Source organism: Loxodonta africana, chromosome 5 (genome assembly GCF_030014295.1).
Source record: "Loxodonta africana isolate mLoxAfr1 chromosome 5, mLoxAfr1.hap2, whole genome shotgun sequence".
NCBI lineage: Eukaryota > Metazoa > Chordata > Mammalia > Proboscidea > Elephantidae > Loxodonta > Loxodonta africana.
In genome coordinates, this window is record NC_087346.1 from 161,572,734 (window position 1) to 161,599,923 (window position 27,190).

Consider the following 27,190-nt stretch of genomic DNA (forward strand, 5'->3'; position numbering starts at 1 on the left):
CTGTTCCCGCAGCGGTGACGGGACGTGACGGGAACGGGGCGACCGGGCGCCGGCGGGCCCGAGACGCGAGGCCGGAGGGGCGACGCAGGCCGGGAACGCGCGGTTCCCGCGGCCCTCCCGCTGCTCACGGTGAGACGCCGCAGCCGGAACTCGGCTTCCGGCGCGTGCGGCCGCGCGCCTCCGCCCCGCCCCCGTGCTTCCTCCCCATTGGCTCTTCCCTAGTTACGCCCCGCCCACAGAGTCCCCTCCCCCCGTCCCTTCACCTTTCACCTCTTCACCTTCTGCGGCGCCGGAAGGCTTCAGCACCCGCCCCCGAACCGCAGTTATTGGTGAGTGTTCTCTGTCATCATATAATATGCTATTCGGATTGGCTGATGGGGGTAGGTGGGCGGGGAGATAGGCACGGAGTCTGCGCATGTTGCGCAACTCGAGGACGCGTGCGCAGTGGCGGCGGGCGTCATGGCGGGTCGGTGCGTGGGGCTGGCGCGGTGCGCTTTCCCGGCCTTAGCGCGGTCTCTCGGGTAAGTGGCGCCCCTGTCTCAGCCGGGGGCGCGGATTCTCGGGGCGCCACTGCTCTGGCAGCGGCCCGCGACCCGAGTCGGGCGGGCCCGGGAGCTGGGCGTCCACAAGCCCCGAGTGGCTCCGGCCGAAGTCTGCGGACCGCGGGGCCTGGGAAATCGGGGGCACCGGGGGGGGGGTCTCGGGCGGGAGGGGCGGGGGTCCCCGGGGTCGGGGTCTCGGGCGGGAAGGGCGGGGGTCCCCGGGGTCGGGGTCTCGGGCGGGAGGGGCGGGGGTCCCCGGGGTCGGGGTCTCGGGCGGGAGGGGCGGGGGTCCCCGGGGTCGGGGTCTCGGGCGGGAGGGGCGGGGGTCCCCGGGGTCGGGGTCTCGGGCGGGAGGGGCGGGGGTTCCCGGGGTCGGGGTCTCGGGTGGGAGGGGCGGGGTGCCGGGGGGCGGGGGTCTCCGGGGTCGGGGTCTGGGGCGGGAGGGGCGGTCCTCCCTCGCCGCCAGCTTCCTCAGCCCCTGCGCCCGTCGCCGCCTGCGGACCCGCGTGTCAGTCGGGGCCGTCGCCTCTCCTTTTCCCACTTTGTCAGCCTGCGGCTTCTTGTCGGAAGGAAGGGCTTGTTAGAGAAGCCGCTGGTGGGCGAGATGCGGTCTGCTCTCAGCTCACCTCCTGGGTGGGGAGACCGGGCAGCTGCATCCAGTTGCCAGCGGAGTAAATTATATAAAACACAACTACGTGGGTGCAAAGCGCAGGGACCCAGCTGTAACACCTGCATAAAAAGGCTTTGTTCCCCTAACAGTGCCCCATAGGCTTATAACAGGTTCCCAGGCGACGCCAGTGCTGCTGGTTAGAGACCAATTCTGAGAGCCACGAGTAGAGAAGTGGATCTCAAAATTTACTATAAGAGTCACCTGGGAATCTTGTTAAAATGTGGATTGTGATTCGGTGTATCTGGGGTGGAAATGTAGTTTCTCATCGGGGGTTTGGACCAGAACCAACCTGTTCGAAGCCCTGCCAGTAGCACATCTGTGAGGACGCACAGTGGCCCTATAGGACAGAGTAGAACTGCCTCGTAGGGTTTGCAAGGAGTGGCTGGTGGGTTCAAACTGCCGACTTTTTGGTTAGCAGCTGAGCTCCACTGCGCCACCAGGGCTCCGTAGTGTATCCAGGAGACAACAGTTTAACTCGCTCTTTTAGTCACAGCACAATACTTGGGACTGCAGCTGCAGCTGCAGCGGACACTCTTGTAGGTACAGGCTTAGGTGCAGAGAGCCTTTTGTTCATCTGGGCTGTCTTTTTTTAATCTGGGGAAAAAAACTGAATGGCGTTTACTTTCAGATTGGACTGTGGCATAATAAAAAGTGCCACTGGTCCTGGCAAGGAAACCTGGGTTTTTAAGACTTCTGTTGTCGTTCGCTGATGGCTTGTGATCTTGGGCGTAGCACTTCACCTTTCTGGTGTGGGGATCAGATTGGGTAATACCTGAAGTCACCTGAGAGAGTTTTCGTGTTTGCCCATTTATGTCCCACGTTTTCTCACTGCCATGGCTTGGTGCCAGCTGTCCCTGTCCCCTGGACGGCACCCATCCCTTCACCTTGGCTGTGTGTGTGCTGACCTGTCATTCAGAGCCTCTGCACACAGCCCTTCACGTCTTCTGTTTCCCTGGGTGAGAAATGTTCTCCCACTCTGACACTCCAAAGCACTTGGCCCCTCTTTTACCACCTTTAAACCCCCCAGTTTTGTTTTTTTTTTTTTTTTGCATGACTGTTAAGTGCCCTGTGGGCAAAATCCCTGCCTGGTCTTTTCTGTAATCAGTAGCAGCACCAGGCCTCACTGCCAGGAGTAGCTGCTCCAGAGGGCAGGGGGCCGGGGGAGGGGGTCTGGATGACATTGCTCAGGAGGAGATGTTTGGGATGGAAAGAGGAGGGTAGCGGTTTATCCTTGGCATGTGGACATACCAGGTTAGGCATGTCTTGCAGATTTTATATAATAGCTTCTGTGGTTCAAATGGAGGTAGTGGGGGCTCTGTGGTGGTGTTCTCCCCTTCTGGGTGGGCAGCCAATTCCTGGCCAGTGTACCTCGTGAAGCCACCACCCATCTGTCAGTGGAGGCTGGTGTGTTGCTGTGACGCCAGACAGGTTTCAGGAGAGATCCAGACTGAGATGGACTAGGAAGAAAGGCTCATTACCTAATTACAAAAATCGGCCAGTGAAAACCCTGTGGCTTACAGTGGTCTGATCTCGTACTTGGGGTCACCACGCATTGGTGACTGACCCCACAGCAGCTAACAACAACGTACATCAAATGTGGTTTGCCTTTATTAGACCCGGAAAGCTTTTCTCCCCGACAAATCAATGGCAAATAGTTTAAAACTATCCCAACTTTCTAAACCGGTACATCTGACTTTAACAGGCAAAAGAACAAACACAAGTCTTCACTCCCAACGTGTGGCCTTTTCTGTAGGCCTGTTCCCCGGTCGCTGTGCACGGCCACCAAACAAAAGAACGACGGCCAGAACTTGGAGGAGGACTCGGGTCCGAATGAACAGAAAGCAGACCCTCCGTCCCCAGAGAAGGTGCTCTTGGAGGAGAAGGCCAAGCTCGAGGAGCAGCTAAAGGAGACGGTGGTAAGGCCTGGCTGGCTCTGCAGGAGGGGGTAAGCTGCTGAACTGGAGTGTTTTCTGCGGGCAAGACAGACGTGTCCCGGAGAGCCTTCAGTCAGCCTCCGAGTTTTATTGATGCAAAGACCAAATTCCAGCACAGTTTTGTCATTTGCCCAGGTGTTTGTTGCTCTGGTTCTGTCATGAGAATAATCTTTTTGTGCTATGTACATTGTGGTAAATTAAGGCTTAAAACGGTCTTTTCAAAGGAGGGATTCCTGGGAGGGTGGGTTAAACTGTGGAAGGAACCAAAAAATTATAGGAGCTAGGAGTGGGGATGTGGTTGTGTGGTAGTCGTGGGAGTTGGCAATTTTATGAACTTGTTAGTAACATGGATTTTATTATATAGATAAGCTCCACGTGGAAAAATAAGGGTGGCAATATCAAGTTCTCTAAGGATTTGAGAACAACATGAAACACAAGTGCTAGCACTGCTGGAAGCTCCACATATTGACCCTCGTAACCCTCTGAGGAGACCCTGGTGGCGTAGTGGTTAAGTGCTACGGCTGCTAACCAAAGGGTCAGCAGTTCGAATCCGCCAGGTGCATCTTGGAAACTCTATGGGGCAGTTCTACCCTGTCCTATAGGGTCGGTGTGAGTCGGAATCGACTCGACAGCACTGGGTTTGATTTTTTTGGTTAACTCTCTGAGTAAACTGATAATATCCCCACTTTACAAGATGAGGAAACTGAGGCGCAGAAAGATCACCTAGCTACGAAGTGGCAGAGCCGGGATTTAAACTGGACTAGTCTGGCGTGGAGCCCTTGCTCTTAACCATGGCCTGTAATACCTGAGGATTGAAAGCGAATGGACTTCAGAGGCCCTCGCAGACTGAGTAGGTGTTAAAAAGTATGGAGACTCAGGAGGCCAGATGACAGGAGAGTGGTGAGCACTGAGGAAGTCACCAGGATTTAATGGTGGTCACACAGTAAATGAACTGAGTCACCTCCTCGGCAACAGCTGAACCACCAAAGGCTCATGGGTGGGGAGAGGCCTCTGCTCAGCCCACACGTGTTGTCCTCAGCCTGTCCTCCAAGGGCTTGGGAGCCTGCTCTGGTTGCCCCAACAAGGGTTCCAGGGTTCCTGGGCTGGGAATTCCGTGAGGAACCTGGTGGCCCCGCCTGGAGGGCTGACAGGATGGGGAGAACCACGGTAGAGGCAGCCCTCCCCGTCCCCCTCTCCCTGCCGCCGTGCGTTTGGATGAGGCTGGGCTGGGCTGTGGAAGTGCGCACACCAGGGTCCCTTTTTTCCTCCCACCCGATGGACAGACACACTGACAGTTTTACTCTCGCTGGGCCGCCCTGACTAGAGTGAAATCTCAGCGTGATAATAGATGTCAGTTGAGCTTTACCTTGGAGTTTGATGTGTGTTCACTCTTCAGTTTCGTTTCCTTCCCTGTCAATTTGTTCCGTTTTACTCACGTAAACGCTTTTGTTTTTGTAAGGAAAAATACAAGCGCGCTTTGGCAGATACTCAGAACTTGCGGCAGAGGAGCCAAAAATTGGTGGAGGAGGCAAAATTATATGGTAACTGTGAACCTTAGATGATGCTGGTACGGGGCAGGGCGGGGGGGTGGTCCAGCAGTATCAGAGGCAGGCTGGCTGGTGGGGGGCGGCGAGGACGACCCGTGGCCCTTGCTCCGGCATTTGAGATGACCCTGTGCTTCTGCCAGTGCCTGCTAAGGAGCAGACCGAGCACTTAGCTGGCTGAGGCCCAGCGCAGGGCGAGTCTCACTCAGCAGGACGCTTGGTCCTCTTCTGCATGTGCCAGAGAACTTCAGTGAGTCTGCCTCTCCAGACATCCACTTCCTTACCGACAGCAGACACTAATGTCACTTCAACTCATTGCTGTAGAATCAATTCTGACTCGTAGCGACCCTGTGAGACAGCTGCCCCATATGGTTTCCAAGGGGCGTCTGGTAGATTTGAACTGCCGACCCCTTCGTTAGCAGCCGTAGCTCTTAACCACTACGCCACACTTAGGGCCCCTAAGATGTTTGCACTGTCACCTTTCACTGTTTCTGTCACTGGCCTTCCCATTTTACAGTTGGGATCATTGAGGTTTACAGAGCTTAAGTGGCTTGCTACCTGTCAAAGGGCCAGTAAGGCCCCGCTGCGGTGCTGGAGCTGGCGCTCTGGACTCTGCGTCTGTGGCATTTATGAACTGCAAGGCTTCCATCTGAGCACTGCAGTGTCTACATGCAGTAGGAAGCTAGGTGGGACTTTCCCCGTGTTGTAGATAAAGGGCCTGCGGCTCAGAATGGGGTTAAGTGGTTTGTCCAAGGTCAGACAGGGAAAGCGGCCACACAGAAGTGAAGCCCAGGTCTCTTCTCGCCAGTCTCTCAGCAGCAAGCAAGACAGGTGCTCACTTTTTCAATCTTGCTACCGTCTGGTTGGGAACTGTCACTGTCCTCTGGGGCCAGAGAGGTAACTTGACCATGCTCACCCAGCTATTAAGGAACCCAGCCAGTAGGGTGCCAGTCCCGCTGCTCTCGCTGCCCATGTGCGGTGCGGTTTCTATGCAGAGCTGTCCTCTTTGGGGGATGCGGTCCTTCTTTGTATAGTGCAGAATTACAGGTGAAATGGTTCTGCAAGTTTTCAGCTGCCTGTCTTCCATCTTCCCTTCATCGCGTGAAAACAAATGTCCTTCATGCCTGCTTAGCTCTGGTCTCGTGCAGAAGTGACTGTAATTAGGAAGCCATAGAAACCCAGGGCAGAAAAGGGCAGCCTGTGCAGGAAGTCAGCAAGCTGGCGGCTGTGAGCCACCCTGTGTAGTTGGTGTGGGACAGACGCAGCTGAATTTGCTCTCCCTGCTCTTACAGGCATCCAGGGCTTCTGCAAGGACCTGCTGGAGGTGGCAGACATTCTGGAGAAGGCCACGCAGAGCATCCCGAAGGAGGAGGTCAGTGAAGACAACCCTCACCTCAAGAGCCTCTACGAGGGCCTGGTCATGACTGAGCTGCAGATCCAGAAGGTGTTCACGAAACACGGCTTACTCAAGCTGAACCCTGTTGGGGCCAAGTTCAACCCCTATGAGCATGAGGCCTTGTTCCACACGCCGGTGGAGGGCAAGGAGCCGGGCACAGTGGCGCTGGTCAGCAAGGTGGGCTACAAGCTGCACGGGCGCACGCTGCGGCCCGCCCTGGTTGGCGTGGTCAAGGACGCGTAGCTGCCGCTTAAGGTTGTCTGTCACTTGATGTAACTCTTGAAAGGCTGGCCCGTCTGTCCTCATCTACAAATACTTTTGGCCCTTTCCCACACCTTGTTGGGAAGCTTAGGTAACCGGTGGCTAAAGAGAAAACCAAGCCGGCTGCAAAATTGAGCTGTCAGACAGATTCCAACTTAGAGGTCTGTCCGCTGACTTTTGGCACACAGCTCCTAGACCCACGTACTTAAAGAGGGCCTGCGGGACACTACGGGGCGGGAGAGTATCATGAATCACGCTGTATCTGCTCAAACTGATGTTGTAAAGCTACTTTAAATGAATAAAGCATCTTCGGGAACCCTCATCTGGCTGCCTGGACATGCCGTCTCTGTGTCTCACTCTCTCGCGCGAGTTGTTGGGATGCTTGGCCCGCTACATCCCACTCAGTTAAGAGGACAGGCGAGAGCTGAAACGTTTTTCTTGCTAAAGACATTTTTATACTCCTTGTGAGGAATGCATGCGAGTGTGTGTGTAACTGGTGACTACCTGGCTGCTGAAGATGACTGGCTCAAGGCCTCTTTCTGGGGGTCTGACATAAACATTCACACTTAGCGCTTCTTGCCACCTTCACTTTGCCAGTAATTGAATTTGACCAAATCGATTCTTTCTGCCCTGTTTTTGTTCATCTAAGCATAGAAATGTTTTAATTTCTATTCAGATAGTTGCTAACCAACTCGAGTTACATCCCCTAGTAAGAAGGACTTTGTCAGAATGAGGGTCATATGCTTGGCAGACTTGAAATGTTGATGTTTCCATTTAAGGGTGGATTAAAGCCCTAACATCTTATCTTTCCACTTTTGGTAACTCTTGTTGGGAGAGACCCTCGAGCCCCAAAGAAAAGGTGAATTAGTGTTGCCTTTTGGCTCCAATCCTGAGATCGCATAGTTAACACGTGAACGCATGTAAGCTATCCCAGAAGAGGGAGCCACTTCTTTGCTTTGTGTCACAGGTGGGCCTGGGCCTCCGCAGCTGTTATGGTGACTGCAGACAGTCTGAGCCCCAGCAAGGACATGCATGCACCCGCCTGGCAGGGATGGCCCTGACCTTCCACTCCGTTTACATTCGTTCACATCGAGGGCTTAGCAAGAGATCGAATGATTGAGGTATCGCTTACACTGAGAAAACAGTACCCTTCCGCCACCTGCTTCCAAGAGGCTGATACTGCTAAATCCACTTACTGTTGAAAACGGCAGTGCACTCAGCTTTGTTTCGCTTATCATTTTGAGAGACGTCGGTAATATTCCCATGCGATTCCCTTATACCGTTTTCTTCTAAGCTGCCTTAAGTTGTTGGTCAGAACCTTCCAGAACTTGAGGCAGCCCAGTGTCCTGGGGAAGGCACGCTGGGAGCCAGAGCCTTGCCCTTGTCCTGTGGAACTCACCTGTCACATGGAGGCAGGGCCAAAGCAGTCTTCACGCCCACTCGCATGAGGTGTGCAGCCCCAGCTGTGCTGGTCAAAGGCCTGGAAGGCATGTAGTCGGTGCAGCTCCGCTGGCCAGCATCCCTCAGTGAGTCCCAGCCATTCGGGTGCAGCAAACGGGAAACACCACTTAGTGACGTCCACATTTACGCGGATGAAAGGCTTGTTCACTACCTGCTGGTCACACTGGAGTGTGGAGAACTCGAACCAGCCCCACCGGGCCCCAGTGCGCCAGCTCACAGATGACATCTCTGGCTGTGACGCTACTTCTAGGGAGGGAGGGTGGTAGGAAAGCATTTCCACTTAGCAGAAAGCCATCTTGACATGTCTTTTGGAGAAATCGGTCTGGTACAGAAGTGCCAAGCTGAACGCGTCCTGTGCTGGTCTGCACTGCGAGTGGGCCTCAGCGCACGTGCGTGGTGAGATGCCTGCGGGTGCCCAGCAGTGGTGACACCATCCCCAACTTGGCCGAGATATGAGGGGTGACAGTGACTTCTGGGTCTGGGTTTCAGTAACTCATGGCGTGTGGCAATCAGAGCATTACTGGGAATAGTTGAAGAATCACCTGACTTTCAGGTCAAAGTTACAGCTGGTTTAAGTTTTGGAAAAATTTAAAATAGGATCGTGGTAGGTCTGAACGGGCAGCGGGGTGAGGACAGAGCCTCAACAGTTGGACTGAGGGAAGGTAGCCGGTCCCCTCTAACGTGCTAACACGGACCGTGATTTAACTGTATGTTCAACCATGCTGCTTTAAATAGGCCACCCAGATGACATGCTAAAACCCCGCTCAGCTCAGAGCCTAGCTGGGCAGCTCCTGGGCAGCAGCGCCATTTATAGGACCTCACTGAACCGGGACTCCCATGTTGTAGAAAATCAATGAATGAGATGCTGGTGTAGCTAAAACCAGTGGTCCACGAGCTTCCATGCACGCCAGTCTCTTGGGGGTCTGAAAATGCAGTCCCTGACCCAGGAGGACAAAGTGGGGTCCCCCGGTGACAGCCCCACTTTGAGAACCACTACCTAAGACAGTTGTGAAAAAACCAGCTCTGCTACGGGTCAGAGTGGACGGTCTCAGCCGTATCTACCCGCACATCCCCGAGGCAGTCACCCATGGTACCATACTCCACGTTGGCAAAGCAAGCCTAGGGGACTGACTGGCACGGTGCCCCTCAGCCAGCGCACAGCGTCTCAACAAAAGCCGTGTAAAGTACTTGAAATGTTTTATTTAATGGGGAAAATCTCCCTTAGGGTAAATGCAGTGAAACAACCAAAAAAAAAAAGAAAAGGCACCATAATTAAGTTTTCCTTGGAAATCATGAGGTTTTTTCTTTCAGATAACTTTGCTTTAATGTAACCTCAAGCCCAAATGCCCTGGGAAGGTAACAGTCTTGGTACCAACGGGCAGGAGAGGGAGATGCTCGGGACACTACGTCAGACACCACCGCGTGGGCTGCTGTAGAGCAGGCTGTGGGCGTGAGAGGCCTGAGCAGCTGGAAGACAGCCTTCACGTCACAGGAGGGTACCGTACATGGCCCTGAAAGAGGCCTCAGAAATGACTGTTAAAGAGGGCTCTGAAGTCTGACTCAGGATAGAGAAGCAGGGGGTCAGAGGCGCCCTGTTCCCCCGTGCCAGGGCCCCCACAGGATAGCTCCTGGTTCTCTTGGCTAGTCTGGAGGGGCCCGGCAACGCCCTAAAGAAGACAGGCTGGCTAGCATGGTCATTTCTAGTGAGAAACGTATTGCAGCAGGAGGAAGATCCTGGAGGAAGCTAACCCAGGGCTCTGAACGCAGCCTTCCGAGGCAGGTGCTGGCCAGCAGCGGCCAGCACCCTCAGCAGACCCCTAAGAAGCTCTGCCAAGGGGGTCCTGTGTCCCCACTGTGGGGACCTGCCCTTCCCAAAGTAAGCCACAGGCAGGCTGTGTAGCCGTGTGGACACTCGAGGTGCTGCTGTGTCCCACTGGGCTTCCCGCCTTGAGGCCTTCCCTCCCCTCACTGTCTCACATGTGACGCGGAGGAGGTGCTGCCCCGACCGGCCATCTAAAGTGCTGCGTGCCGGGCTGTGCTGCCAGGGCGGCAGCTGTGGGCTCAGAGGGGCCCAGGCAGCTGGTCTGTGCTCACAGGGAAGCCAGCTGACGGGTTAGAGCAGACGACCCACTCTCGCAACCTTGTCCAGACGGTCGCTTAGCGGCAGATCGCCTGGAAGTGGGACTTAAGGACTGTGTGTTACTACTGCTTCTCAGAGGACGTGGGAGCAGTCTTAGAAAAGGACCTCGGGTTCTTTACAAAGAGCAACAACGGGCAAACGGTGGCTCCTCCGCCCCAGCTCCCACGAGCCAGGCACGGCCACAGCACCGGCCTCAAGAGGCGTCCCTGGATATCCAGCCGCTCTCTGTGAGGAAATTCAGAATCCTTTTCTTCAGGACCTTGTCCAGGTAGCTGGGGAGACGACTCTTGGCGGGGATGCCCTGCCGCTTCTGCAGGTGATCTTTGATGATGATGGTCTTGGCGGTCACGTAGCGCGCAGGGCTCAGGTTCAGAGAACTGCACAGCACCTTCTCGCGGTCCGACAGCAGCTCGAAGCCAGGCAGGTGCTCGATGGCCGCAAACTCGCCGTCCCGGCCATCCTCCTTGCCCCTCTTGGAGGCGGCGAGGCTCTTGTTCTCCTTTCTCTTCTCCCGCTTGTGCCGCGCAGCCTCGTACTCGGCCGACTCCTCCATCTTGGTGATGCCGTTGCGCCGGTAGCGCTGCAGCTCCCGGATCTTGGCGCGCAGCACCTTCTCCTTGTGCATGTTCTCAAACAGGTCATCGAACTCTTTGCAGGACATGAACTGGTACAGCGGCCGCAGCTTGAGCCGCAGCTCCTTCTCCTCCTTGGTGACCTTACGCTTGGCAGCCTTGTCCTTGTCCTTGCGGTCCTTGCCCAGGAAGGCCGGCACCAGGTTGTAGTCGCGGGCGATGTTCTTGCGCCGCTGCCTCTCCCGCAGCTTCCGCACATACATGTCCACGTGGGCGCGCTTGAGCTCGATCTCCACGTCGTCGTCGTCGTAGTTCACCGAGAGCCCGCTGATGAGCGTCTCGGCCTCCTGGTCGTACTCGATCTCGTAGTCGTCCCGCAGAGGCATGTAGCCCAGCTGCTGCTGCTCGGCCACCGAGATGTCCAGCGGGGGCAGCGGCGTGGTGAGGCTGGGCGAGAGCGGGCCGCCGCCAGGGCACGTGTGGTCTGTGACGCGGTTGGGGATGGTATCGGGGATGCAGGCCTTGCCCAGGTTACCGTGGATATACATGCTCACATAGTGCTCCATCACCTCCTGGGGCGTGCGAGACGCGCCCACATGAGCGGCCATGTCCTCCTGTAAAAAGACAGCATGGCAAGCTCACACCCACTGACACTGCCCGGTAGCTTCCCACCACCCTCGTCCCCGCCTCCCAGATGTTACTCCGTTACCCACTTGCTCTCGAGTGGTCCACCACAGTGATGCCCAGGGTGGAGGGCCCCGAGATGCTCCTGTGCACGAGAAAGTGACAACCCAGCAAGGTGGGGCCTGCCCGGTCATGGTGTTAAGTGGTGGCAGCACCGAGACCAAAGCCTACGCCTCAGACTGCACCCCTCATCGGTCCTGAAAAGGCCACCGACTTGAGGCCCTCACCTACTGCTGGCGGGAACGTAAATGGTGCAGCCACTGTGGAAAACAACATGGTGGTTTCTCAAAAAGTTGAACAGAGAACCAATGACCCAGCAATCACAATCCTAGGTACACACCCAGAAGTGAAGGCAGCAACGCAAACCGAAGCTGTACACCCACGTTCACTGCAGCACTTCTCGCAGCAGCCGAAAGGTGGAAACCAACATGTCCCCAAGCAGTCAATGGATACACAGAGTGTGTCCATCCACACAAGGGAATATTAGTCAGCCATCAAGAGAAACGAGGTCCTGAGGAATGCCACAGCGTGGATGGACCCTGAAAACATCATGCTGAGTGGAGTCAGTCACAAAGGACAGAAACTGTACATCTCACTCGTGTGAAATAGGCAGACAGAAACCAAAGATGATCAGCGGTTACTGGAGCGGGGAGGGAAGAGGACGAAGCCGTTTTTGCTTAGGGGGCACTGAGTTCATGTTAATGGTGGTGGAATATTTTGGAGAAGGACAGGGAGAATGGGTGCTTGAAGAACAGCTGAGGTGCACATGTGGACGCTGCTGTGGCCTATGTTTTATTATGTTTATTTTCACCACAGAAGAAAAAGAACCTCTGACTAGCAGCACCTAGTTGGCACTGCCACCTTGGCAGTAAACCCCATGCCCTCAAGAGCCGCCTGTCTGGGCTGAACAAGGACTCTGAATCCTGCGCTGCCCGGCCTCCTCCGGCTCACACTTCCTCCTTCCTAGGCCAGGGAACAGATGCGTCCAAGGGACCCACGGCAGAGTCCAGAGTCCCACCCGGCTCTCCACGTCCTGCCCACCACACTTCCCGCCATGTGGAGAGGAAGGGCAGTGCTGTCCACCTCGCCCCCACGTGAGCCCTGTCCTCCAGGACACAAGGACTCAGTGAGTGGCTGAAACGGAGCTACGGTCACTTATAACGGCATCCACAGTACATGGCCAGCTGGAACCAGCCACAGGCCTGGAACCTTCACAGCTCCTGCAAGAAGGTAACCCACGACACAGGTTTATTAATAGCAGGAAGTTGTATAACACCCTCAATCTCTTCCTCTGCTAAGAGGCCTCTTCCTTAAAGTCGACCACGAAACCACTTTAGAGTGATTCCCACGGTGCGACTCACAAGCCAGCAGCCGCTTATCAGTACCCCGTTCCCTCCCACCCTGAAGGGCTGCTCCCCAGCCGCTGCCCCTCGCTGGGAGCTACCCTCAGCCTGCCAGGCGTGAAGAGGCACTCCTGCGCAGCAGCTCACCCCGGGTGCAGGCACACAGCCCCCAAAACAGCCAGACCAGCTCTGCACCCCAGGCCAAGTGCACCCTGAAAACAACCTGCCGTGCCTGCTGATGGTGGTGAGATGCAGGGCCTTGTCCACTGGCTTGCCTTCCAGACAAGGTCGTGCTGGCCACCACTGCCTGCTGGCACCAGGGGCATCACTCAAAGGGAGAGCGAAAAGGTGGCCCTGAGACACAGTGAGGGGTGTCTCAGAATCGAAAAGGGCAATGCCAGGGTCAGAATCAGAAGGAGATTCCGGCCTGGAGACCGCGCAGTTTATAGGACTTCTTTAAAAAATGCACAGCATCAACCCACTCTTTACATTTTCCCAGGAGGCACCTGGAGAAAAGTCACACGCCGTTCACAAGCATGGGTCCCCACTCTAGAGTCCTGGCCCGCTGGGCTCCCCCAGCACTCCACCTACTACCTCAGTCTCGCCTGCTCTCAGGGTCCACAGTGATGCAGGGGAAGGGGCAGGGGCCACACCTGCAGCAGCCACACCATGTGAGGCCACACAGGTGTGCCAGGCAGGCAGTGAGCGGCCGTTGTCCAGCCCCGCCACAGTCCTGTGACCAACACTGGCCTCTGGGCAGAGAACAACTGGCCACCTCAGTAACAGAGCGGCCCCTGGCCCCACACTGAGAGGGACGGCCTCAGTGGGCTGGAGCCCTAGTCCTCACAGTGTCCCCGTCCCTCAGCACCAGCTTCTGTCCATCTCAGGCACTCCCCACGAGTATGTGGCACCCCCCTTGTGCCCTCACAACCCCAGTACAGCCGTTTCCCCCCGGGCACAGCACCTCCATGTAAAGGGCGGAAGGTGACCAGGGCGGAGTAGACGCGAGGCCTGACTGCTGAGCCAGGCTCTGCAAGAGGACCAGGCCACGGCCCTGGGCTCCGTCCTGTGAAGTCCAGAGGGAGGCTGCCCGCTAACCGAGCCACGCTGTGAGCTCTGAGCGCCCGCTGAGGATGGACATCACATCCCAGAAAGTGGCTCTGGCGCCATGCGCAGTGTCTGACAGACCCAGGGCACCCACACACTTGGTCTGCGCCCCCTTCCCTCTACCTGAGTCTGGGAGGGTGAGGCAGAGCAGCCTGAGTGTGTCACAGCGGGGGCACAGGGCCACTGCCACGCCTGGTCCTCCCTCCACACGGCCACGTCCCCACTCAGCTGTGTCCTCTCAACCGCCTATTTCCCCAGCACAGCCTCATCCCCCCTCAGTGACATCCACCATGGCCACGGCCCCTCCAGCCATGTCCTCCCCTGGCATAGCCATGTCCCCCTGTTGGTATGGCCAAGTTCCCCCTTAGCTGTGTCCTCTCTCAGCCACATCCACCCACTGGCACAAGTACATCCCCCCTTCAGCCGCGTCCCCTCAGCTGTTTCCGCCCTGGGCACAGCGCCTCCGTGTGAAGGGTGGAAGGTGACCAGCATCTGCCGTGGGCGAGTCCGGAAATGCTGTAATGTCACAAGACACCAGGCTGGCAGGGCCACGCAAGGAGGCAGCCTCGCCACTGCACATTTTCTTGGGACCCTTAATTTTTCAACGTAATGAGTATAAAATTAAAGAAAACCTGTACTAGATATAAGTGCCACGTGAGGGGCTCGTCCCCCAGACTCAGCTGCTTGAGTGACTCATGAACAAGCAGCAGTCCGAGTGAGGGAACCTTCTATGACACAGCCAGCCGAAATGCCTCAGCACGTCACCTCCTGACAGGCAACCTGTCAGAGGTGGAACAGCTGTAGGCAGCGAGGCACCCGGCCCAGGTCTGTGGGACAGTGGTGCCACGTGACCCAGCTCTCCCCAGGCACACGGTGGGGGAGACAGTCTCTGGGGAAGCTATGGGAGCTCTGTGCACTATCTCTGCAATTTTTTTGGTAAATCTCAAATTATTTCAAAACAAAAATTTTTTAAAGTGAAGTTGAATTATGCCTCAGAATCCTGTTTGAGGGTGTAAGATTTAAATCCACTACTCGTCTGTCAGTTTGTCGTGCTGCGGTGGCTTGCATGTTGCTGTGATGCTGGAAACTGTGCCACTGGTATTTCAGATACCAGCAGAGTCACTCATGAAGGACGGGTTTCGGCTGAGCTTCCAGACTAAGACAGACCAGGAAGAAGGACCCGGCAGTCTACTTCTGAAAAAGCTGGTCAGTGTGAACACCTTATGAACAGCAGCGGAACACTGTCTGATACAGTGCCGGAAGATGAGCCCCTCACGTTGGAAGGCGCCGAAAATACAACTGGGGAAGAGCTGCCTCCTCACAGTCGACCTTAATGACGTGGATGGAGTCAAGCTTTCCAGACCTCCATTTGCTGATGCGGCACGACTCAAAGTGAGAAGAAACAGATGCAAACATCTATTAATAATCAGAACCTGGAATGTATGAAGTTTTAATCTAGGAAAACTGTAAGTCATGAAAAATGAAAGAGAAGGCATAAAGATCGATATTCTAGGCACTAATGAGCTGAAATGGACTGGTATTGGCCATTCTGAATTAGACAATCATTCGGTCTACTATGCTGGGAATGACAACTCGAAAAGGAATGGTGTTGCATTCATCAACAAAAAAAACATTTCAAGATCTATCCTGAAGTACAATGCTGTCAGTAATAGGATACTATCCATACGCCTACAAGGAAGACCAGCTAATACGACTATTATTCAAACTCATCCACCAACCACTAATGCCAAAAATGAGGAACTGAAGAGTTCTACCAACTTCTGCAGTCCAAAATTGATCAAACATGCAATCAGGATGCAATGATAATTCCTGGTGATTGGAGTGTGAAAGTTGGAGACAAAGGACTGGTTGTTCGAAAATATGGCCTTGGCGATAGAAACGATGCCAGAGATTGCATGATTGACTTTTACAAGACCAACGACTTCTCCACTGCAAAGACCTTTTTTCACCAACATAAATGGTGACTGTACACACAGACCTTGCCAGATGGAATACACAGGAATCAAATCAACTACATCTGTGGAAAGAGCTGATGGAAAAGCTCAATATCAGAACAAGGCCAGGGGCCAACTGCGAAATAGACCATCGACTGCTCATATGCAAGTTCAACACGAAGCTGAAGAAAATTCAAACGAGTCATGAGAGCCAAAGTACGACCTGAAGTATATCCTACCTGAATTTAGAGACCACCGCAAGAATAGATTTGATGCGTTGAACACTAATGATTGAAGACCAGACGCGTTGTGGAATGACATCAAGGACTTCATACGTGAAGAAAACAAGAGATCGTTAAAAAGACAGCAAAGAAAGAAAAGACCAAAATCGATGTCACAAGAGACTCTGAAACTTGCTCTTGAACGTCGAGCAGCTAAAGCAAAAGGAAGAAATGAAGTAAAAGAGCTGAACAGAAGATTTCAGAAGGTGGCTCGAGACGACAAAGTAAAACATTATAATGAAAGCACAAAGACCTGGAGATAGAAAACCAAAAGAAGAACACACTCGACATTTCTAAAGCTGAATGAACTGAAGAGAAAATTCAAGCCTACGGTTGGAATACTGAAGGACTCTATAGCGAAAATATTGAACGATGCAGGAAGTATGAACAGAAGATAGAAGGAATATACAGAGTCATTATACCAAAAAGAACTGGTCAATGTTCAACCATTTCAAGAGGTGGCATATGATTAGGAACCGATGGTACTGAAGGAAGAAGTCCAAGCTGCTCTGAAGGCATTGGCGAAAAACAAGGCCCCAGGAATTGATGGAATATCAATTGAGATGTTTCAACAAAAAGATGTACTGCTGGAAGTGCTCACTCGTCTATGCCAAGAACTTTGGAAGACAGCTACCTGACCAACCCACTGGAAGAGATCCATATTTATGCCTATTCCCAAGAAATGTGATCCAACCAAATGCAGAAATTATCGAACAACATCATTAATATCACACACAAGAAAGTTTTGCTGAAGATCATTCAAAAGCGGCTGCAGCAGTATATGGACAGGAAACTGTCAGGAATTCAAGCGGGACTCAGAAGATGACGTGGAACGAGGGATATCATTGCTGACGTCAGAAGATCTTGGCTGAAAGCAGAGAATACCAGAAGGATGTCTACCTGTGTTTTATGGACTCTGCTAAGGCATTCGACTGTGTGGATCATAAGTTATGGGTAGCAAAGCAAAGAATGGGAATTCCGGAACACTTAATTGTGCTTATGAGGAACCTGTACATAAACCAAGAGGTAGCTGTCAGAAATAACAAGGGGATACTACGTGGTTTAGAATCAGGAAATGTGTGCATCAGGGTTGTTGTTTCCTTTCACCATACTTATTCAATCCGCATGCTGAGCAAATAACCTGAGAAGCTGGACTATACGAAGAAGAAGGTGGCATCAGAACTAGAAGAAGACTCATTAAAAACCCGTATTATGCAGATGACATAACCTTGCTTGCTGAAAGAGAAGGGGAATTGAAGCACTCATTGTTGAAGATCATAAGACCACAGCCTTCAGAATGGATAACACCATAACATAAAGAAAACAAAAATTCTCACAACTGGACCAATAAGCAACACCATGATAAATGGAGAAAAGGTTGAAGTTGTAAAGGATTTCATTTTACTTGGATCCACAATCAACACCCAGTGAAGTAGCAGTCAAGAAATCAAACAACACATTGCATTGGGCAAATCTGCTGCAAAAGTATTAAAAAGCATTAAAAAACAAAGATGTCACTTTAAGGACTAAAGTGCACCTGACCCAAGCCATGGTATTTTCAATTGCCTCATATGCATAGAAAAGCTGGACATGGATAAGGAAGACCAAAGAAGAATTGACACTTTTGAATTATGGTGTTGATGAATATTGAATATACCATGGACTGCCAGAAGAACGAACAAATCTGTCTTGGAAGCGCAACCAGAAGGCTCCTTAGAAGCAAGGATGTCAAGACTACATCTCACATACTTTGAACATGTTGTCAGGAGGGATCAGTCCCTGGAGAAGGACGTCGTGCTTGATAAAGCAGAGGGTCAGTGAAAAAGAGTGAGATGCCAATGAGATGGATGGACATAGTGGCTGCAACAATGGGCTCAAACATGATTGTGAGAATGGCACAGGACCAGGCAGTGTTTCGTTCTGTTGTACACGTGGTCGCTATGAGTCGGAACAGACTCTGTGGCACCTAACAACAAGATTTCCATGCAACATAAAAAAAATAAAAAACCAACCACAGTGGTGAGAAGGTGCATGGAGAGGGAATGCTGGAGTGCCTGTGTCCACCAGCGAGGCCACACCCTATCAGTGGGGGGCACTTAATGGTCACAGCAAACATCCAGGCTCCTCAGGCTTGGGGGATGGCAGGCTGACCACTGATCACACCAGGCTTTATCATGTGAAAGCCATCTTTCTTCACGTCCACAGGGATCTGAGTTCCTCTCCTGGGGGTGGGCAGCCATGGGCAATGCTACTCCCCAGTCCTGGTCAGCTCATTAGGGGAGACTCGGACTCTCAGATGGACACAGGCTCTGTGGACTCACGAAGCCACAGGGTCAGAGGGACTGGAGCCTTGCCCACCTGGATCCCTATCACTCATCAACATTAACCACCACCTAAGGCTCCTTGGAAACTCTATGGGGCAGCTCTACTCTGTCCCTATAGGGTCGCTATGAATTGGAATCGACTCGATGGCACTGGGTTTGGGTTTAAGGGCAGCTGAAGGGCCACCACTAGGAGAGCCAGGCTATCACCAGCTACAGCTGACAGTGAACCACCCCAGGACTCCAAGTCGGCTTAGTGATCCATGAGAACATGCCAGGCAGTGGAGAGTGGGGTCACGACGGGGTAGCCCAAACCCAGAGCTGTGACACAGTGCAAGCCTAACCAATCCAGAGGGTGGCAGGTCTACGAAGCCAAATCACACTGCGCATGGCGGTCACTACTGCCAGTTACGGGCTAGACGTTTTCTCCTAGCCTGACAGGAGCCTCTCTTGTGGCTTGCCTCCCTCCTGCAAGTGAGGAGACACTTCTGTCAGGCCATGAATGTCACCATGACATCAGCATAGCAACAATGAAGGCCAGTTATCCCCTCACCTATTAACAGTCGAAGCTTTTGCTTAATCTGGATTGACGGATAATGGATGGTGGATGGATGGGTGGCAGGTAGATGGATGGATGGTGGGTGCATAGATGATGGGTGGATGGACAGGTGGATGGGGGGCGGATGGATGGATGGGTGGGTGGGTGGATAGATGGTGGATGGATGATTGGCAGAAGGATGGATGGATAGATAATGAATGGAAGGAAGGAAGGTTGGTTAGATGAGAGGAAGGAAGGATGGATAGATGGTAGGATGGATGGTGAGTGGACGGATGGTTGGATGGATAATAGGATGGATGGATGGACGGTTGGAAGGATGATGAATAGGTTGTTGGATGGTGTCTTTGTCATCTGGTGCTGCTATAACAGAAATATCACAAGTGGATGGCTTTAACAAAGAGAAATTTATTCTCTCACAGTCTAGTAGGCTAGAAGTCCAAACTCAGGACATCAGCTCCAGAAGAAGGCTTTCTCTGTCAGCCCTGGAGAAAGGTCTTTGTCATCAATCTTCCCCGGTCTAGGAGCTTTTCCATGCAGGAACCCCGGGTCCAAAGGATGCACTCTGCTCCCAGCACTGTTTTCTTAGTGGTATGAGGCCCCCCTTTCTGCAGGATTCCCTTTCATCTCTTGTAAGATAAAAGGTGATGCAGGCCACATCCCAGGGAAAACTCCCTTCACATTGGATCAGGGGTGTGACCTGAGCAAGATGTTACATCCCACCCTAATCCTCTTCAGCGTAATCCAATCTTGCCTCATTAACCACAGGCAGAGATTAGGATTTACAACACTTAGGAAAATTATACCAATCACCAAATGGAGAACAATCACACAGTACTGGGAATTATGGCCTAACAAAGTTGACATATATTTTGGGGGAACACAGTTGGCTCCATGACAGATGGGTAAATGGATGGACGGATGATGAATGGGTGGGTGGGCAGATGGTGGCTGGGTATGCAGGCAGCAGCCAGAGAAGTGGGTCTGGGGGAATGAGATTTGAAGAGAACCTTCAAGTGCGACTAAACACAAGGAAGACAACTGTGTCCTGAACTGGGGACTTCCCACCACAGCGCACAGTAACAGGTAAGGAGCCCAAAGTGAACAGAGAAACAATTCCAGGGCTTGTTATTCCTTTATGTTTGCTTTTTAAAAGGAAAAAATGAAGACTTGCTCTTTGTAAAAAAGATGAGAGATAAGAGTGCTGTTCCCTTTAAAGCATTTCAGGAAAAAAAGGAAAATGCGTCCCAGGACAACTTCTCCATGGACACCGGACTGGGTGAACTGACAGAGGGCCAAGGCTGCCTCTTTGTGCCCCTAAGACGACTTCTCCAAGGACACCAGACTGGGTGAACCGACAGAGGGCCAAGGCTGCCTCTTTGTGCCCCTAAGACGACTTCTCCAAGGACACCGGACTCGGTGAACCGACAGAGGGCCAAGGCTGCCTCTTTGTGCCCCTAAGACGACTTCTCCAAGGACGCCGGACTGGGTGAACCAACAGAGGGCCAAGGCTGCCTCTTCGGAAAAAAGCAAGGAGCACCCTAAATTGGTAACCATTCGCCCATCAGGCTCTTTGGCGGTCTAGTCTCCTTCCAGCCATTTCTTGCTCACTAGTACGGGATTCCAGCACCTGGGTAGGGACAGGAAGAGCAGTTCAGAGAAACCCACATCCTGGGAGAAATCCCCGTGGTCAGCCCTGCCAGAAGGGAGTCATCACAGGCAGAGTGGGCGCACTCAGGGCCCCTCTTCGTGTCCACCCCGCCGTGCTGGTGACCACCACACACTGCTGTGGCCACCTCTCCAGCTAAGCCCTGCCACTCTTACCTGGGCAACTGCACCCCAGTCACCCTCCCAACTCGTCCCCCCACAGTTCTTTCCTCAAGCGCAGATTCAGCTGGACCACTCCCAACGGGAGCCGGCACCTGCTGCACAGCCCCTGAGGCCAGGCCCAGACAGTCTCCGGAGAAGTTTAAAATCATACAGACATACAATTATTGGTCTCTACTCATCTGAGGCAAAAGAGAAAGAAGGAAACCAAAGATTCAAAGAAGAAACTAGTCTGCGGGACAGAAAGTCTACACATACCACAGCCTCATCTACCTGAAACCAGAAGAACTATATGTTACCCAGCTACTACTAACCACCGTTCTCACGAGGGACACAACAGATGGTCCCAGGTAGAAAGAGAGAAAAATGTACAACAAAATACAAGTTCTTTTAAAAAAGAAAACAAACCAAACCTACTGGACTGGTTCAGACTGGAGGACTCCCCGAGACAACTGTCCTGAGATACTCCCAAACCTTGAACTGAAACTAATCCCTGAGATCACCTCATAGCTAAATAACAGATTGGCTCAAAAAATAATATCACCTGCACATAATGTGCACCTTTCAAAAAATCTTCTATATGAGACTAAATGGTCAATAATTTCTTTAAAACAAAGATGAGAAGGTTAAGAGAGCAGGGAAACTAGATGAATGGAAACGGCACAACCAGAACGGAAACAGTGAGAAAGTTCACGCGTTGTGAAGAATGTAACCAGTGTCACTCAACATCCTGGGTAGAAATTCTTGGGCTGGAACCTAAACTCCTGTGTAAACCTTCACCAACAACACAATGTTTACAAAAAAAAAATCATAAGGACAATGGATTGAGTTCTGCCTGAAGCTAAATTTTCAATTTAAAGGCCAGTCCTCCATTCCAAGATCATGTCCTTCCCATTTAAAAAGCATTAAACATAACCTCTCTTTTATGAAACTGCAATTGATAGTAAGTCCCTAATTTCATTTTTTTTTTTTAATATCCTTACTTGGGAAATTTTAAACTCAGCCCCCAAAATATCCCTTTTCAGTGTGACTCGTCTACAAAATCTGAAAGTCTGGGAAGTTCTACTAATGCATCAGCATCAGCCAAACTCCTCGTGTGTCACGCAGGGCCCTTTAGAATCCGTCCTTGGCTCCAGTTCTGGCCTTGGCTCAGCCTCACAGTGCCCCGGCTGCACGCCACACGGTGCCCCGGCTGCATGATGCCCCAGCTGCATGGCACCACAGCTGGAAATGCCCTTGAGTCTGTGTCCAGGCTCCAGAGCCAGGCTGTCCAGGTTCAAATCCTGGCCCCGCCCCTTATGAGCTGTGCCATCTGAAGAAAATACTGAACCTCTCTGTGCCTGTTTCCCCTCGCCTCATCCAAATCATGGTGATGGTAACGCTCCTTCAGAGGGAGTGGGGGTTAAAGCAGTTAGCATGTGTCAGCACTGAGCCCAGCCCTGGCATACAGCTTGTACTCTACAGATGCCATTGTTCACATAATAAATAATACGTAATAAAATACCGTGATCACTATTACTCAGGTCACCTCACCCACGGAGCCTTCAGTGACCCCCCAGAGCCTATTTCAAAGGCTAGCCCCAACACCTACTAGCACTGAGGTCCTTTTTCTCTCAATCTGCTTGCTGATCTGTAGCCAGCCCCACCAGGGCTTCGTCAAGAAGAAATAAAAACGCTAACAGCTAATAATGCCGCTGCCCATGTTGTCTCAGTTCCTCCTCACAGCCACCCCACCAGGCAGCAGTGTTACTACCACATCTCACAGGTCAGAGGCTGGGCAACCAACCAGGTCCGGAGACCAGTAACCACTGAGCCATCTAGGTCCCAGGCGTCTGACTGCAGGGCTCATGTCCCTGCCCATGCCGCCTCTCACAAGTCGGGGTACACACAGAGGGGTCCGCATGCTGACAACTTCCTGACCCTTAACAAAAAGGCCAAGCAACCCCAGACCACAGGGCTTCTGCCTTTCTTTCTAGAAAAACCACACTGAAGAAGTGCCAAGCATGTCTGTTGACAAGGCAGCTCAGCCAAGCTCTCAGCTCCAGAATACAGGACGGGAGATGCTGTGGGCCAGGTTCTCCCTCCAGAACACAGGGCAGGAGGTGCCGTGGGCCGGGTTCTCCCTCCAGAACACAGGACAGGAGGTGCCGTGGGCCGGATTCTCCCTCCAGAACACAGGTTAGGAGGTACCATGGGTCGGGTTCTCCCTCCAGAACACAGGACAGGAGGTGCCATGGGCCAAATTCTCTGTCCAGAACACAGGGCAGGAGGTGCCGTGGGCAGGATTCTCCTTCCAGAACACAGGGCAGGAGGTGTTGGGGGCCAGCTTTTCTCTGCTCAGAGTTAGAACCACGGTTTCCTCAGGGCTACCAATGCCTGAGGCTCCAGAGCGTCGTCCCTAAGCAGGGCTGACCATGCCCACCCCATCCTCCTACAGCCAGAACCGGCATGAACCCAGGAGAAACTGCGGCCTGGGCTGGGGGCAGGGAGGGTGCCTCTCCTGAGTCAGGACAATGGCAGCACAGGGAGCCTGTGGTGCCAGGAACAAAGAGTTCAGAAGGACCCCAGTGATGCCGTGAACAGCTGGGACACTGAGGCCACCACAGGGAGCACGGGGTGGAGGGAGCAAAGGTGCAGCAGGGACGGGAGGGACAGAATGCACGCTAGCTGGGGAGCAGGGAGGCTAAAGTGAGGGTGGTGTGAGACACCCTGACCTCAAGCTGTGAGCAGGGAGCCTGTGGGCCCGGTGACCTGCCCAGCCCCTAAGGCATCCGCGAGGTCTCTGTTGCATATGGAGCCCCAGGCAACTTTCCAGAAATGCCTGTTCCCAGCCCTCACCCTCAGAGACTGCAGCCAGCAGGGATGGGAGGCCCAGGGTCTCAGGGTCATAGAGTCAGAAGTCCCAGTTCACAAGTTGGCCCGTGTCCATTCACTGTGCCCAACCCTCCAAGCCCACAGGGGTGTCCTCATTTTAAGGGGGTCCCGCCTGCCCTAGGGCTGGGGTGGGGGGTCTAGGGGACAGAGTTAACGTTCAGCACCCAGTGACTGCCAGATCTAGAGTGGCTTTGCACCCCAGGGGTGCCCTGGCAGCCTGGCATGCAGTTTCAAAATGGGACCTCACCCCCACTCCCCCGCTCCCACCCAGCCCTGAACACATCAGGTGCTAGAACCCCGGGAGCCACCTCTCTCTCCGTCCACCTGGTGGCGCCCGCAGCTCCACCTCCCGAAGCATGGCTCTCACCAGTGCCTTCCACGAGGTGGTGGCTGGGTATATAGCACGGTGGCTGGTGTACAACAGCATCCACGCACTGGCCGAGCGGGTGAATTAATGACTATCCACGCATATGGTCTGACCTGGCCTTGCAGACGTCCATCACCTAAAAAGGTGAAGCTCTACGCACACCACCCCCTCCAGTAACAGGTCTGAGAGTCTGCACACAGGCACAAGCCCTTCAGTCTACAAAGAATGCCCCATGCGTCTCTCTGCGGAACTCAAACCTCGCGGAAAGCGGCCTTGAATCCCACTCCCCAAGAGTCCTCCTCAGATGGCTGCAGCCCCAGACTGAGCACAGGCCACCTGCGTGTCACCTCCTATCTGCTGGTCCAGCAGGGCTGTCACGCAAGGCTCCGGTCCTGCACGGTGCCCGGAGCTGGCTGCCGCGGCTCTCAATGAGCCCATTGATCCAACTCCGCGGGCCACGGTCCACCTGACAACTCCTCTCCACCACAGCCTCGTCGTCACAGACGCCCCGACACACGGTGGCAGACACATGCATGCTCACGTCCCCAAGCCTCGCTGCCTCCTGCTAACACTCATCAGCTGGCCCCGCGGCCCCTGCCCCGGTACTCAGCCACAGCTCCATCCTCTGTGAATCCCAGACCAAACAGGTCGGTGTCATCACCTGCAGCTGGGAAATCAGGGCGGAGACCTCCTCCATTAACTACATCACTGGCCTCGATTCCCACACCACCCCCTCCTGTGTGCACCCACACTCAGCCCTACCCTCCCCCAGTGCCCCGCCCACATGCACCCTCCCAAGCCACCAAGAGGTGGTCTCCTGTCAGCCCTCCCAGCCACCCACACCTTCAGCAGCACTGACAGCTCACAGTCCCTGGCCCACATCACTGAATGCTCCTAAAGGGCGAAGGCCCAGGCTTTGGAATCAGACAGGCCCGCGTCCAAACCCTGCCCCCTCATGAAAAGGAATGGCACCCTGGACAAGTGGCTCGACTTCTGAGTCACTGTCATTCAATTGGAACCACAAACCGTGAAGACCACGAACACACGCGTGTCAAAAGCCAGGCCCAGTGACTGGCACGTGGAAACAGGTCCTAAAAAATGATCGCTCACGCGCACATACACGTACACACGTGTGCACATGAGATAACCACAATCCAAAGCTGCAGAAGAGCCTTGGGTGAAGAACGGAACCCAGGGACAGAGCGACTGGCCCAGGACAGCACGGCCAGAGAGGAAGAGACCTCACTACCTGGTCTACGCAGCCGAGGCTTGTTCGGAATACAGATATTCAGGCCTCGCCCTGGGACCAAGACCCAGTCCCAGCACTTTAACAGGCTCCCCAGGTGACCTGTGTACACACTAAGCCTGGGAAAGATTACTTCGGAAAAGGCCTCCCCACTTCCAGCCCATGCTTCTTCCAACACACTACCCTTGTCTTCATTTCCAGCATCTTGCTCTTGTGCAGACAGTGTGGTTAGGAGCTCCCACGCAGGGCTGCTGGGAAGTCTCCTGAGACACTGAGAACCTGCAGGTGCCAGGCACTCACAGGCTTGCAGCCCACCAGCACCTTAGCCACACGAAGGAAGATGGCGTGCGGAGGGTGCGTCTTGGTGAGGCATGGACATCCAGTAAAAAGACTGTGGGAGGGCAGTAGGACAGAAAATAAAGAATGATCCCGGAGGGCGGGGAGCGATGAGCCCCACTGGCCGGGGGTCTAATCTGAATGGACCTGGGAGCCTGGGAAAAGCAAGAAGATGCAGCTTGTTTTTAAAAGGTCACTCTGGTCACGGCACGTGGAGAGCTCTGGAGACATGAATGACGGGGACCAGCTCGGAGGCTCCACTGGGACACAGAGAGCTTCTGGGAGCCCATCTGGAGAAGAACCCCTGCTTCCCTCTCTCAAGGAGCCCCCGGCTTCCCTCTCTCAAGGAGCCCAACACGCTACCCTGCGGTGTAAGTGAAACCAGAGCAGCTATCACCTCCTCCTCCACAGAGAAAGTCTTTACTGACGTGTAAGGTGGGCAAACACCCAGGACCCCTGTTCCTCCTCCAGGACCCTCTGCTTGCCATTTACTGACCACTCACTGCACAGCATCCTGGGTATCTTTCCAGCTGCTGTCAAGTCGACCGTGACCCCCGGCAGCCCCGTGTGTCAGAGCGGACTGTGCTCCACAGGGTCTTCAGCGGCTTATTTTCCAGAAATGGATCACCAAGCCTTTCTTCTGAGGCGCCTGTGCGTGGACTTGAACCTCCCACTTTCTGGTTAGCAGCTGAGCACATTAACCATGTGCACTACCCAGGGACTCCCTGCGTACTGTAGGGACCCACAAAGCTCACACACTAGCATGGCGCAAACCACCACAGAGAGCAAAGGGAGCCACAGACACAAAGCAGACAAGCCCCATGGTATCTGTGAAGCTTGCTGTCCTCCCACTGACCTTCCTGACCATTCTGTCAAGTCGGTGAGGCGTACCTCCATGACCCCTACTCAGCTACGGTGCCAGGTCCTGCCGTCGCCTGCACTCAGTAAATCCCTACTGGAAGTGTCCTGAAAGGTCAGGAAGGGGGCTCTGTGTTCAGCAAGCCCCAGCTCCTGGCGATGCGGTCTCGGGCATATTACCTTAACTTTGCTGAGCCTCAGTCTTCCCGTCTCTAAACAGGCTGTTTGTTGGCTGTGCCTGCCTTACCAGCCTTCAGCGGTGCAGTAGAAATGAGTGAGTCAAGTGGTCCTTTTCCCTATCGGGGGGAAGCCTTCTCCAGCAGCGCCCAAAGCTGGGACGCCCCTCCAGGGAGCTGACAGTGGGCCTGAGGTGAGCATCTCCAGCCCAGGAGTCAACGTCTCCAGCCTGGGGTCCCCAGCCCAGGGTCCCCGTCCCGGGGTCGGGTCTCCACCCCGAGGTCTCCGTCCAGGCGTCGGGTCTCCGCCCCGAGGTCCCCGTCCCCCGCTCGGGTCTCCGCCCCGAGGTCCCCGTCCCCCGGTCGGGTCTCCGCCCCGAGGTCCCCGTCCCCCGCTCGGGTCTCCGGCCCCGGGCCCCGCTCACCCAGTTCCCGAAGCCGAACTGCTCGATGGCGTCCAGCAGCAGCTGCTCCTCGCGGCTGGTCCAGCCGCCCTCGGCCTCGGGCCCCCAGAGCGTGAAGCGGCCGCCGTCCACCAGCTGGTAGCCGTGGTAGCGCCGGTGGTGGCCGATCTCGGCGCCGGCCGAGAAGCACTCGGGGCACAGCTCGATGTCCTGGCACTCGGTGCAGCGGAAGCGCAGAGGGCTCACCTCCGCCAGGCAGTACACGCAGTACTTCTTGCCGAGCTCCGCCATCTTCCCGCGGGGCGCGCCGCCGACAGCCCCGCCGTCGCGCCCCC

The 27,190-nt window shown here is 54.2% G+C and overlaps 2 protein-coding genes across 4 annotated transcripts; one reads left to right on the forward strand and one right to left on the reverse strand.

Annotated features, from left to right (window-relative positions):
- Positions 1 to 434: 434 nt before the first annotated feature.
- Positions 435 to 6,683, forward strand: GRPEL1 (GrpE like 1, mitochondrial). Of its 2 annotated transcripts, none has more exons than XM_064286210.1 (4): positions 435 to 521; positions 2,966 to 3,128; positions 4,606 to 4,687; positions 5,983 to 6,683. In XM_064286210.1, exons 1-4 carry the CDS (start codon positions 460 to 462, stop codon positions 6,327 to 6,329), a joined length of 654 nt encoding a protein of 217 aa, XP_064142280.1. In that variant the 5' UTR covers positions 435 to 459; the 3' UTR covers positions 6,330 to 6,683. The 2 variants fall into 2 exon arrangements, with proteins under 2 accessions (XP_064142280.1, XP_064142279.1); XM_064286209.1 differs by having other exon boundaries at positions 450 to 521; positions 2,915 to 3,128.
- TADA2B (transcriptional adaptor 2B) lies at positions 6,675 to 27,190 on the reverse strand. 2 transcript variants are annotated; one of them, XM_010602009.3, is made up of 2 exons: positions 26,877 to 27,190; positions 6,675 to 11,134 (listed from the first exon to the last, which is right to left on the reverse strand). In XM_010602009.3, exons 1-2 carry the CDS (start codon positions 27,144 to 27,146, stop codon positions 10,142 to 10,144), a joined length of 1,263 nt encoding a protein of 420 aa, XP_010600311.2. In that variant the 5' UTR covers positions 27,147 to 27,190; the 3' UTR covers positions 6,675 to 10,141. The 2 variants fall into 2 exon arrangements, with proteins under 2 accessions (XP_010600311.2, XP_010600312.2); XM_010602010.3 differs by lacking the exon at positions 26,877 to 27,190 and adding an exon at positions 11,234 to 11,457.